The 14,261-nt window shown below is 36.9% G+C and overlaps 1 protein-coding gene across 9 annotated transcripts in view; it reads right to left on the bottom strand.

Moving 5' to 3' along the window:
• Positions 1-14,261, bottom strand: part of NAA35 (N-alpha-acetyltransferase 35, NatC auxiliary subunit) — a 73,890-nt gene that overhangs the window by 55,871 nt on the left and 3,758 nt on the right. For 8 of the 9 annotated variants that reach the window (XM_072606110.1, XM_072606074.1, XM_072606062.1 and 5 more), the window contains exon 3: positions 587-620. The exons of the other annotated variant lie outside the window; for it this stretch is intronic. In XM_072606110.1, coding sequence (XP_072462211.1) covers positions 587-620 — 34 coding nt within the window. The remainder of the gene's footprint in view (positions 1-586; positions 621-14,261) is intronic. 9 annotated transcript variants of the gene reach the window in all.

The raw sequence follows: 14,261 nt of genomic DNA, 5'->3' as shown, positions 1-14,261 counted from the left end.
AGACATCATAAAACCAGATCCTTTCTACTGCTTATATACCCTTATTTCTGCAATACCACCTGTTCCTTGGGCAAAAGAAAGTAAATTACTTATGGCTTTTTTTTATTTTTAAAGATATTTACTGAAGATTAAAGACAGGAACAACCAATTTAATAGAGGATGAATAAACAAGTATGGCATACTGCTATAAATATAAGGTGAACAAAGTTAAATACATAATAAGCTGATACTGGCAAAGAAAGGTAAGGACACAGAACAAGGTGCTTTTGAAGCACTTACATTCTTAACCCACTTATTTCTACAGATTCTGTTCCAAGTGAGCAGTAAGTGAAAACTACAGAGTCACATGGAATCCTATAGTGAAGACAAGTTAGACAAAGAAGTAGCCAAAAATGGCCTCATCAAATTCAAACAAGTGGCACAATGTCTATGAATGTGCTTGGGAGTACAAAACAGTTCACCAGGTTGTATAAATGTTCTAAAGTGCATGATTAGATCATTGATTTTCCATGAGAATACGACTCTCCAAGAGTTCATGTCACCTACACGTTATCTAAAGCAAACATTAGATCAATAACATACTTACAGCTTATCATGAAGCAGCTCTCCCAACTTCAATTCTAGAAACAAAGTACAACATTACTCTTTTGAACAACAAATATTCACATAGCACTTTAAATTCCAGGAGGTAACTTTTTAAACCAGTATCATCAAATAATACCTGCATAAGAAATCATTAATTCAATGATCAGGATTATTCCTTACACAGAGTTGGTGTCTACATACTGACCAAACTATACAACACTTAAATTAAGTAACTTGGAAACAAATTTCACAGTTGTTAGAGTAACAGCTGTCCTAGCATTGGCCATGGCTCACCTTGAACCCCAACTGTATTCAAATCATGACTACTTCTTAAAAAAGGACACCTTTTTTACAACAAACTGAAACTGCTACTTTAAAAAGTTGTTTTGGAAACACTGCTGCCACAATTTAATCTTTTTGTTCAAATGTACTTGAATCTGACATTTCTTCACAAATATAAAAACTGTTCAAATTCATTAATACATATCAATGCCAAAAAAATTAATCTAAATATTACTCTTTCCTAAAGACACACTAGTACTAAAAAGGTGACAAGATTCAGTTTATTCTATAACTTATAGGTTTTTAAAAGCATTTTTTAAAGAAAAATTAAGGGCAAATAATACTTCCAAGACTGAAAATTACATGTTAAAGAAGTAGGCATTGATTAAGAAACAGGAGGGGCGGAGCCAAGATGGCGTAGTAGAAAGACGCACATACACATAGCTCCGAACCCACAACCCATAGAACAACTACAAAGAAGTAACTCACGGCGAATTCTGCACCCAGAGGCCACAGAACATTGGAGCGAGGGAGATTTCTGTTCCGGAGAGACCTGCAAACCTCTCGTAAAAGGTCCTTCGTGCTGCGGACTGGGCGCCGGGACTGGGAGCTGAGTACAGCCCTGCCGTGGCCGCGGCACCGAGAGGAACAGATCCGAGCGGGCTTCAGGGACGGGATCTCCAGCGGCCGCACAAGTACCTCCACCCACAGGTGACGGGGGTCGGTGAGAGAGTCCCTTTGGCGGGTCGAGGGGGGAGTGGGGTGCCCCCATGGCTCGGGCCCCCTTGGGAGACAGAAGCTGAGGGACAGCGGCAGACCAGGGCTCTCCAAGCAGGCAGGAGCCTGGATCCATTGTTGAAGGTCTGTGCATAAACTCCCTGAGGGAACTGAGCCTGAGAGGCAGCCCTGCCCTCACCTGAGCATCTGAATTTAATCTCACACTGAATAGCAGTCCTGCCCCCGCCCAAAGCCCTGAGGCTGGAAGCAGCATTTGAATCTCAGACCCCAAACACTGGCTGGGAGGATCAGGAGGTGAGGTGGGTGTGAGGAAAATATTCAGAGGTCAAGTCACTGGCTGGGAAAATGCCCAGAAAAGGGAAAAGAAATAAGACTATAGAAGGTTACTTTCTTGGTGAACAGGCATTTCCTCCCTTCCTTTCTGATGAGGAAGAACAATGCTTACCATCAGGCAAAGACACAGAAATCAAGGCTTCTGTGTCCCAGCCCACTCAATGGGCTCAGGCCATGGAAGAGCTTAAAAAGAATTTTGAAAATCAAGTTAGAGAGGTGGAGGAAAAGCTGGGAAGAGAAATGAGAGACATGAAGTCAAAGGATGAACAGCAAATCAGCTCCCTGCTAAAGGAGACCCAAAAAAATGTTGAAGAAAATAACACCTTGAAAACTAGCCTAACTCAATTGGCAAAAGAGGTTCAAAAAGCCAATGAGGAGAAGAATGCTTTCAAAAGCAGAATTAGCCAAATGGAAAAGGAGATTCAAAAGCTTACTGAAGAAAATAGTTCTTTCAAAATTAGAATGGCACAGATGGAGGCTAAGGACTTTATGAGAAAGCAAGAAATCACAGAACAAAGCCAGAGGAATGGAAAAATGGAAGATAATGTGAAATATCTCACTAGAAAAACAACTGACCTGGAAAATAGATCCAGGAGAGACAATTTAAAAATTATGGGACTACCTGAAAGCCATGATCAAAAGAAGAGCCTAGACATCATCTTTCATGAAATTATCAATGAAAACTGCCCTGAGATTCTAGAACCAGAGGGCAAAATAAATATTCAAGGAATCCACAGAACACCGCATGAAAGAGATCCAAAAAGAGAAACTCCTAGGAACATTGTGGCCAAATTCCAGAACTCCCAGGTGAAAGAGAAAATATTGCAAGCAGCTAGAAAGAAACAATTCAAGTATTGTGGAAATACAATCAGGATAACACAAGATCTAGCAGCTTCTACATTAAGGAATCGAAGGGCATGGAATAGGATATTCCAGAAGTCAAAGGATTAAGAAACAGGAAAACAGATCAGTGAGCAAACTAAATACAGAAGAACAAGAAATCATGAAATTCAATAATTAATTCAGTGTTCAATAAACCCAAGATATTACATGCGGAAAAGTCACCTATTTGACAGGAGCTGAGGAGAAACCAAAAAGGAATTTAGGAGAAATGAGGTTTAAGCTAACATCTTGCAGTATACATAGCCCCCTTCACCCCCAAAACATGAAATGGGTATATGACCTAAAAGAATAAGGGTTACATTATTTAAGTGAGAATGAGAGCATGAAATTGGGAACCTTTCACAACCAGAGTTAAGAAAAGAATGCTTAACCAAAAGAAAGCTATAATCACAAAAGAAAATAGATAATTTCTGTTATATAAATCTGAAGAGCTTCTGAAGAAACAAAATCAACGTGCCTAGGACAAGAAGTAAAGATGTCAATTTGGGGGGAAAATAATTTAAGTCAAATTTTTCTGATAAATAAGATATGTAAGGAATTCATACAAGTATATAGGGACATTCTCCAATGGGTATCAGGTGAAAGGACATCAACAAACAGTTCTCAAGAATTTCTAACTATTAACAATTGTATGAAGGACAGATCACACTAAAAAAAAACCCAGCGTTGGAGAAGTCAGTGAAACTAAGACACACTAGTATACTGTCATTATGCTAACAGCATCCCACTGGTCCACCCCTCCTAGAAAGCAATCTGGAATTGTGCTAAGAAAGTGAATAAAATGTCCAATACCTTTTAACACAAAAATCATATTGCTAGGGTATATCCTAAAGCGGTCAAGACAGAAGGAAAAGTCTTATATGTATTTCAGATGTTCAAAAGCAGACTTTTTTTGCTTTAAATAGTATTTTATTTTTCCCTAAAATTACATAGCAAAAAAATTTTTAGCATTCATTTTTTTTTTTTTTACAAGATTTGGGTTCCAAATTTTTTCCCTTCCTGCCCTCACCTCTTCTGAAAACGGCAGGTAATTTAATATAGTTTATACATATGCTATCATGTAAAACATATTTCCATATTCATCATAGCTGTGGAAGAAGAATCAAAAGGGAAAAAAACACAAGAAAGAGTAAAGTAGGTGAAAAAATATGCTTCAATCTACATTCATTATCTGCATATGTATACCATTTTTCCTCATGAGTCCTTTGTCTCAGATCATTGTACTGATGAGAAAAGCTGAGTCATTCACAGTTGACCATCACATGATGTGGCTGATACTGTATACAATGTTTTCCTGGTTCTGCTCATTTCACTTTGCATCAGTTTGTACAAGTCTCTCCAGGTTTTTCTGAAATGTGCCTGTTCATCATTTCTTATTGAAAAACAGTAATCTATTACAGTCATATACCATAGCTTGTTTGGCCACTCCCCAACTAATGGGCATCCCCTCAATTTCTAATATTTTGCCACCATGAATAGGGCTGCTATAAATATTTTTGTACACATACGCCCTTGCCCCCTCTTTTTATGATCTTTTTGGAACACAGATCTAGTAGCAGTATTACTGGAACAAAGGGTACGTACAGTTTGGTTACCCCTTGGGCATAGTTCCAAATTGTTCCCCAAAATGGTTGGATCAATTCTTAACTCCACCAAAAATGTATGTGTCCCATTTTCCCTATAACCTCTCTAACATTTATCATTTTCCTTTCCTGTCATATTAGCCAATTTAATGTGTGAGTTGGTAGTTTCAAGTTGTTTTAATTTGCATTTCTTTAATCAAAAGTGATTTAGACCACTTCTTCATATGCCTACAGATAGCTTTGATTTCTTTGTCTGAAAACTGCCTGTTCATACCTTTGACTGTTTATCAATTGGAGGATAGTTTACATTCTCATAATTTTGACTCAGTTCTCTGTATAACTAAGAAATGAGGCCTTTATTAGACACTTATGGAAAGATTGTTTCCCCAGAAAAGCAGGACTTTTTATGGTAGCAAAGAACTGAAAATAAAAGTTGATGCCTTAAGTTTAGCTACACACTATGGGAAGAGCTAAACAAACCATGCTACGTAAGTGAAACAGAATACTATTGCGCTCATAAAGTGCAATGAATATGATTAAGACTTACATGACCTGATACAATTGAAATAAGGATTAAGAAAATAATACATGACAGCAACACTGTAAACAAAAGAACATAAAAATGAAACTGAGCAGTGTATGGCAAAGCTTGGTCCTAGAGAAGAGTTGAGAAAATATACCTCTCCCTTTTTTCAGAGGTGGGGGTAAGGTGGGGTGTGGGAATGGGTATAGTTGCATGTATGATTACATATATTATTAGACCTTATTTATGTGTTTATTGTTTTTCCTGGGCTGCTTTTTTTGCCCTCATTTTAGTATTTGTTACAAAGGATGACTTATGGGGGATTTATTCTGAAATAAAAGTGATATAAAAACAAAAGTTCTCAATGTTAAAACTTTTACTAACATGTTTATCATATTTTATGATTCATTACTCTTGCTTTTCTAATTGGTGTATCATCCACATCTCAACCCACTGTAATCTGTCTTCTAACCACCACATAAATGAAAATACTCTCTCCAAGGTTACTGATGATCTCATCAACAAATCTAACAGTCATTCTTCAGTTCCTATCCTTCTCCATCTTTCTGTGGCATGTGACACTGCTGAACCTTCCTCCTCCTCTTCCCAATGGATTTTCATGACTGCTTTTTCCTGTTTCTTCTACCTGTCTGATCACTCCTTAGATCTAAAACTATGAACTGACAGAACAGCATTACAGGTTGCTAATCCAACTGCATATCACTTTTTGGACAAAAAACATATATAGCTACTTTCTTAAATGTACAGTAAAGCCAAACAGATGATTAATTTCATTTAGAAGATTCTGCAATGTTCCATATTTGATACATGTCACCTGCAAGCAGGAGTACCTGGAGAAAGTCTCTTCTATAGGGACTTTGCATTAGATGCTGTCAAGATAGTGGCAAATATCTTTAGTAATCATACATTATCCCTTTTCATACTTTGATATTAAGTCACAGGAGTCAGATCTCTGAAGAAATCTTATATCACTTTTGATATGTGAAAGGGAGATATCTGAAGGACAAGTCTTTAGGGCTTTTTGTTTTACTGAAACAATAAGTATAATACAATATTGCTGTTCCTATACTTTTCAATTAATTGTGAGATTATGAAGATGTGATTTGCTCTTCCAAAAGTCAGCTTGTCTCCTTTAAAATCATACTTTCATCTAGAATGTCCTGTGGAATTCTGAGAATCATTGGAAAGAATTATGAGAAACGTAGGAAGCTTAGTAAGAATGGATGCAAAATAAAATAAATGGAACCAAAAGGATGATGATTACAACTATGTAAAGGAAATGATCATATGCTCTGAGGAACTGAAAAACCAAAGAAGATTCCAGAGAGCAAATAAGAAGACAACTCTTCCCTCACAGGATGGGGCAGAGGAATAGTAGAATAGAATATTCCTTGTATACACTGTCAGGGAGCTGAAGTGTCTCATGTTTTTGCTTAACTGTCTTTCTTAATCTCAAGGGAGGCTTCAATGAGGGGAGGTATTGAAATGACTAAGATATAAAGGCAAAAGGCAACATTAAACTTTTTTTTAATGCTCTTAATAAAGGTGTAAATTTTTCTCAAAGATTTCCTAAGAAATTGTAAAGTAGGCATAAGGACTGTTGGTTATTGATATTTTCTAGAAAATTACTACTTTTTTACGGTAGTAATAAGATTTGTCTTTTTCCAAGTGTTTGGTAATCACTCTGTCTTTCTGAAAATTAGATTTTATGTTTTGCAATTAACAAGCACTAATTTTCTCTATTTCCTGTCACTCTTCCCCTAACGAGGAAGGAAAATAAGAAAAACCCTCATAACTATGCACAGTCAAGCAAAACAATTTCTCATGTTGGCTATGTCCAAGACTATACCTCATTCTGCATAGAGCCCATTACCCTTGTGTTAAGAGGTGGGTAGCATCTTCATCACTAGCCTTCTAGAATCTTGGTTGGTCACTCCAATGATCAGACTTCTTAAGTCTCTGACAGTTTTTAATTTTTGCAACACTGTCAATACTGTGTAAATCGTTCTTCTTGTTCTGCTCACTTCACTCGCAACAGTTCATACAAGTTTCCTCAGAGTATTCTAACTATCCCCTCCTTCAGTTATCTTTAAAAATTGATGCCTCAAAACCCTCAGAATCATGTTGTCTCTAAGACGGACCTCTTCTGTATACACTTGGATTTAGTCTTGCTGATCTTTTTTCTTCTTTAATACTATTTCTACTTCCTTGTATAGCTGCAATATTGGAATGCAACTGTTGACGCTCCCATCACTGACAAAAAATTTTAGAAATCTTTAAAAATCTTTCTGTTCATTGTCTTCCCTCCAGTTTTGCCTTTATTTATTTTTGGCCAATAATCAGGTAGCCATTTAACTAATAAGTTTATGGGGAACAGATTTGTAAATAGTGAATTCTCCTGATCAGAATTCCACCTTACTGAAGTGAAGGAAGATTATATACATAAATCACAAGTGGGAAGGGAAGGAGGAAGGTAGAATACAAATAATTGTTCCCAGGATCAGAATGGCTTCACTTGACAAACTCACACATGGAAAACAATACAATAATTCTGGAGTCCTGTGGAAGTAATATTGCTCAAGTCCTTGGGGGTCGTTACTTGGTGGGTCACAGGACCAGAGCTGTGACAGGAACAGGTTCCAGAGTCTTTGATTTGCTTCACTTCAGGTATGTAGGCAGAAGGATGCCAGTGATTGTGAGCCTTGTCAAGGTTTGAATGATATGTTCGGGCATTGTGAGCTCTCTCACATGAGGCAATTCTGAAAAATCTAATCTACTGGTATATTCATTACACATAGCATATCGATTAGTATAAAAATCAGAATTCCCTCCACAAAGGGAACCTTGGAATGTCAGGGTATATGGTGGGAATCCACATGGAATGTATTCATGAAATCAAACCATCTTCCAATGGAATGGCAAGTTTACTGTAATGTCAATAGTAGCAGGTAAGGTTCCTAGTGAATCTGCCCAGCTTCATCTTTAAATGCTGTTGCAATGATTTGATTTAGGTGAACCAGTTGCCCAAGGTTTCTTAACACTTCTCTCCACAATTTCCTGCTGTTTTATGAGATAATGCTGCTCATAATCTTCCACCATCTTTGTTTAAAAGGCTTTACAAAGTTTATGTTCTAAATTGTTGTTTCCTTTGATTTTGCCACCAAAATTTGCTCAGCAAGGAGAGTGTTTTTAGACTCTACATACTCTCATTATGGCAACTGACTCATTCTGGTAAAGATTCCTTAGGAAACAGTAATGGTCTCTATTTGTGTCTCTCTGTCATTTTCATTTTCTGATATCAACAGTGTTTAAACAGATCGGCCTGGAGATGTCGCAAGTGCATGTCCTATCTTCTACTCGTCCTTAACCTACCTTCTAATTTGTCATTGAAGGTGATCTTTGCTCTAAGTACTTAGTATTTAGTCTCACTTTACAAAGACAGAAAGTCAAAATAACATTCAGATGCGTAACTAGTTGCTTCGTGTTTGTTAATACAGAATCAAACTCACTAGGAGGAGGGGGAGATAATCTGATGCTTGCCATGTTCAGTGCTCTGAGACTCATTTCTTGAAGAAAGTATTCTTGATATACAGCCAAGAAGCTTCTGTATAGGCTACAAACCTTTGGGGTTTCTTCTTTCTTACTCTTATATCAAGTTTTCCTATATAACTTCCACAGTTCTTTCCTATGTCCACTTTTGCTTGGAAGTTACTAGGCATTTGTGTATACATGCTAATTTCATTGGGTTTTGCATAGAATTTCTCTAATTCTTCATAGTGATCTTTTTGCAAATGTGTTTCACTGGCCCGTGCCCCATGAAATGCTTCTTGTTGTTTTTGAATACACACAAAACTAACTTCACAATTTTTTTTCAAGGAAAACCTATGATCTTTTAAAAAAAAAATCATCCCTTTATTTAGCTATAGCTTCCTTTTGGTCTTTTCGTTTCCCTTAGAACAATTACTATGACTCTGGTCTTCCAGTAGTATATCTAGTCACTAAACAAGGATTTCACATTTAAATTATCAACCACTAAGTTAATGTTCAAGGATGGTCTAAAGACTGTAGTATTACTCTTAGCATCTTCTGTCCCCTTTCCCAATATTCTGCTACTATCACTGTAGAAGCACAAGGGGACTGTACGTGATTGATAGCCATTTAAAAATTTTCTTAATATCATGAGTTCCCAAAATTAAAGAATTCGTCACCAAGTAGAAGGCTTACAAGTAATGAGCCTCTCAAAATTCAACTACAGGACTGTAGGAAAAAAGATAAAATCTGTTGCTGGCTCCATACTTGAAAACCTGTCTAATATAGCAGAACCTGCTAGAGCTTGAATTCTGTGCCATAGCCTTTTAGAATCTAAAGCCATCTCCATACAATAAAACATCAAACGATGGCTTTGTGGAAGCACCTTCTATAGTGTCTTGGAGATTACAAATTAGTCAAAGTACTATTGTTTCTAACTTTGGATTTAAGTAAGAACAAAGGACTTTAATTTCCCAACAAGAAAATCAAGAAATGAGAAGGAAAAGTCTCAAAATCACAGACACTATACTGCAATGCTTATTTTTTTGCAGTTGTTTAATTTTACAACAGACTCACTTCTTCATTCTGTCCTCACTTCTTAAAAAGTCCTGCATGGTCATCAATTGGAGAACAGGAAAAGCTATAGTACATGAAATCACAAGTCCAGTCCAAAAGAAAAAGAAACAACGAATATGAGAAACTGAGAGAAACATGAAAAGATTTGCAAGCACTTATATAGTACAAAATAAGGAGAACCAAAAATAAAACACACAATGACAAAAATGTAAATTAAAAGATAAATAAAAGGAAGGCAAACTCTAGGTAACTGAAAAACCAATAAACAACAGAGAAAATCAACAATGGTTTTCAACACTAGTTCCATAGCAGAGAAGTGGAGGGCAAATAAGACAATGTCGTATATTTCAATTTCAGTCACTATATCAAATGTTTTTTGCTTAATTACTCTTTGTCTAAAGGGAGGATTCAGTCTGGAGTGGGGGTGGGAGGAAGATGATTTTTCTCTCCAGAAACGATCATGATGTAAAGACAAAACACATAAATTAAAATTAATTTCATTTTGAGTTTCATGACATGCCTTGATAAAATTGGATAGCCTTAGATATAATGAAACTAGAATTAAGAAGCGTTGTATAGAATAAATTTGATATATTCTAAATTTCAGTGGAAGCAAGGAAAGAATCAATGCACATTTAGTGCTCTACGGTACAATACTTTTCTGAATTACAGATGGTTAATTTAAGTTCTTTAAGTTAATTGACTTTATTTCTCCAGTACATAAAGATCCATTCAGTACTTCATTAGTTCTTAAAGGAAGGATTTCTGCCATAGAAAATCTATCAAATAACTTTTGGAGTGCATTTCAGAGTTAAAGACCTTGAGCTAATACATTAGATTGGAAAGAACATCTTAGATGGTAAATAAAAACAAGGAAGATAAGATGAGAGGGATATTTTCCTGATGGTAATTATAGGAGACTCTAAGGTGAATTGAGAGCACCGGACTTCAGAGTCAAAACACTTAGACTGAGGTTCTAGTTCTCCCCCAAACTTGCTATGAAACCTTACATAAGTTACTTCCCTTCTCTGGATTGTTTTCTCATCTATAAAGTGAGGGAATTAGATTATCTTTAAAGATTCTAAGATTACAATGAATGTGTGTGTTTCACTAAGACTACCTGAGGTAGCACTATAATGTGAAGCTAGGAAAAGTAAAAATCACAGCCTAACAAATCTCCCTAAAGACTCCTGGTAAAAAGTTATACATTCTGACCACTAGGTAGCAGTAAATGCCCCAGGGCAGTTTTATTGTTACCTAGAAGAAAAACAGGTTGCTCATGTAGTAACCTGAGCTGGATGGGCTGAAAGTAGCATGCATGTAACTGCTCATGAACACAAGTTGTATTTTTTTAATGTAGGAAACAACTACATAAAAAATTAGCAAAGTATGCTGAGACTGATTGGGTATAAAATAATCTAGTTTAAAGCAAGGAAAACTTCCCAGAAAAGAGAAGCCTTGAACTAACATGAGAAAGGAAAGAATATAAAATGACAAGTAAAAGGAAGGAAATTATTCCATGGCCATGAAACACTCTGAATAAAGGGAAGACAAAGCAAGAGCCTGTCACATTCAACTTTGATAGAGCTAAGTATGAATGTTTAATGTAGTACATGATGAGAAGACAGATGCAGTAAACTAAGTGTAGTGCCTTAGTATACGAAGGAATATGAGGAGGCATGGAAAACAAACCTGGGCTTCACTGCAGAGGTTTTGGAATTGGTAAAGTAACAGCAACAGATTTATGTGTAAAATCATCAGAATCTAGAAAAATTCCACAGTAAGATTTACTAAAGGGGGGAGGGGGAAACCTACTGCGATAAAGGCTTATTTTAAAGGAAAATACCTCACTATTTTTATCTTAAATATATTTAAAAAAACAACATACTCCAAACCATGATAGCAGTATTCTGAAGTAGGATTTCACTGTAAACCTCTATGATGTATTCAAGAAAAGGTGAAATATCCCTTGAAAAGAAGGAAAACCAATTTCTCAAAGTCATTAGTTCCAGAGCTAGTAATCTGCTATAATTCTCATCTAGAAAAGGAGCAAATTTCTTCTAGAGGATGTGTTCCTTGTGATAATAGCAGAATTAACCAGGTCCTAACCTAAAGTCATAAGACATCTTCAGAACTCTGGCAGGATTGGCTGTTCTAAGAGGTATGCTATATCAGGTACATCACTGTTCTTAGGACCGAGTTCCACACACAGGCTGATTGTGCCTCCTGCTCAAGCTTACTCCCCAAAACAGCTTTTTCAGCTAGTCAAAACAAAATTATCTTTGCCCTACCAGAACTCTGTTTCCTGGACTTTCTGAAAAACTTGGAGAGCAATAAAGAAATAGTAATAGCAGCAGTAGTGGCAGCAAAGTGGCACAGTGGATAGAGCTGCTGGGTCTGAAGTCATGAAAACTCATCCCCCTGAGTTCAAATCCAGCTTCAGACACTCACTAGCTGTGTGACCCTAGGCAAGTAACTTAGTCCCATTTGCCTCAGTTTTCTCATCTGTAAAAATGAGCTGGAGAAGGAAACAGCAAACCACTCCTGTATCTATGCCAAGAAAACCCCAGGTGGGATCATGAAGAGTCAGGCACAAGTGAAACAACCAAATAACAACAAAGAGCAGCCGCAGTAATGCAGCAGCAGGAAGCATTTACAAAGCATTTTAAGGTTTACAGAGGATTTACTTTTAGTGTTTCCTTACTGTGTCCTCAGGGTCTTGGCCCAATCCCCATCATCCCAACAGCTAACACCGTGATCACTAACAACTCACCCCAAGTGGATACTCCCGACTGGAGAGGGGGTTGGCTGGGCAGGCCTGTATGGATCTTTAATTTCAAATGGCAATGGAAAAGATCAATGAATGCAGGTAGTTTAAAGACAAACGGAGTGCAGCGTTTGCACCTTCAAATACATCGAAGAGTGACTCCAACGAATGGCCTTTCCTCAGTCTCCAGCCTGGCCTCCCAGCAGTGTTTCTTGCCACGGACCAGATTCTTTCAGTTACAACCCTCACGTGACACTACACTACTTTGGTTTTCTTTCTAACTCAGATTCCTTTCTCTTTTTCATTTTTCTTGACTTCTAAACTGTGGGCCTTCCCAAGGGAGGTCTTCAGCTCTCTGCTCTAAGTACTCACTCTCAGTTTCAGCTTTCTTTTGTACATCGCATCTAAGCAGACATTTAAGCCCTGTCCATTCTTTCTTTGTAATATTTCTTATGTGTCTTTGATTATACAAGAATCAATCAACAAACTTTTATTAAGCATGCATATGCTGTCACACAGTGGGCCAGGTAATGGGGATAAAATTTAAAATTAAAACAATCCCTGTCCCTAAGAAGCTTATGGTCTACGTAGGGAAATGTAAACAAAATTAAATGCCAAACAACGACATAGAAAATACAAAGTAAAAACCACCTACCTGGACTCTCCTGGCTCCCATTCATCTTGTACAGTTGCCAAATTAATTTAATAGTGCTTTTATACTTTTACCATAGAATTAACATGTTCAATACTTCCAACGGTTCTCTACAGCCTGTACACTTAAATACAGTTAAGTCTTTATTCTGGCAACACAACTGACCTTTCTGATCTTATTTTCTACTACCACATGGACCCTTTCCATGTGCCAGGTTGGTCTATTCACTGTTTACTGAGCATTTTCCTGTGTTTCCCTCCCCGTTCCATACAACTGGAAACATCCTTCTTTCTCACCTGTTTTTCCAAATTCCACTCATCTTTTAACACTTAACTAGTTGTATGAATAACCAGAGGCAAATCATAACTTCTCTGAGCTTCAATTTGCTTATCTGTAAAAATATGGATAACAGGACCTACCTCAATACATTTTCTACAAATGAGTGTAAAGTGCCTTGAAAATTATATAACATATAATTTATATATCATAATATAATAAAATTATAATAACATCTATATGGCACTTTGGCTTGCAAAAGCCCACCCTCACACTTGTTTTTTGACTTTCTTAGCAGCCCAACACTTAAAGTACCTCGCATACAGTAGGCACTTAATAAATGCTTGTTGATTTATTTCACTGGATCCTCAAAACAACACAGTGAGTGAGGCAGGTGACATTATTCCTATTTTACAAATTAGGAAAGAGAGATTAAGAAGTTAAATAACTTGCTTAGGATCACAAAGGTAGTGTCCAAAAAGGATTCAAATTGGGTCTCCCTAATGCCAAGCCAAGTACCCAATCCACCATGAATATAGGCTATTATTCAAAGCCTAAATCATAATCTACGTACAAAATGAAAGGTTTCTTCAATCACTCCAGCTGGTATTCTTCCTCTAAACTTAAATCACATGCTGCCTTTATTTATTATTTAATTATTCGCATAGGTATGATTTACCTAATTGAGACTATAAAATCTACCTTACTGGGTGATAGCTTCCTCACCTATGAAAAAAAGCTCTTGATCTAGATCAGGGGTTCTTAATTTGGGATACATGGATCTTCAGGGGGCCTGTGAACTTGGATAGGAAAAAAAATTACCTCTATCTTCACTAACCTCTAAACCGAAATTTGGCATATCACATCAATTACCTAAAAACATTATTCTGAAGATGTATCCATAAACTGTCAGACTGCCAAAAGGGTTCAAAAGTCACAAGACAAAAGAGGTTAAGAACCCCTGCTTAGGTATCTCCAAGAAGTCATTCCAGC

Source organism: Notamacropus eugenii, chromosome 1, assembly GCF_028372415.1.
Source record: "Notamacropus eugenii isolate mMacEug1 chromosome 1, mMacEug1.pri_v2, whole genome shotgun sequence".
In the NCBI taxonomy this organism is placed as follows: domain Eukaryota; kingdom Metazoa; phylum Chordata; class Mammalia; order Diprotodontia; family Macropodidae; genus Notamacropus; species Notamacropus eugenii.
This window is presented reverse-complemented; position numbering and strand designations above follow the sequence as displayed.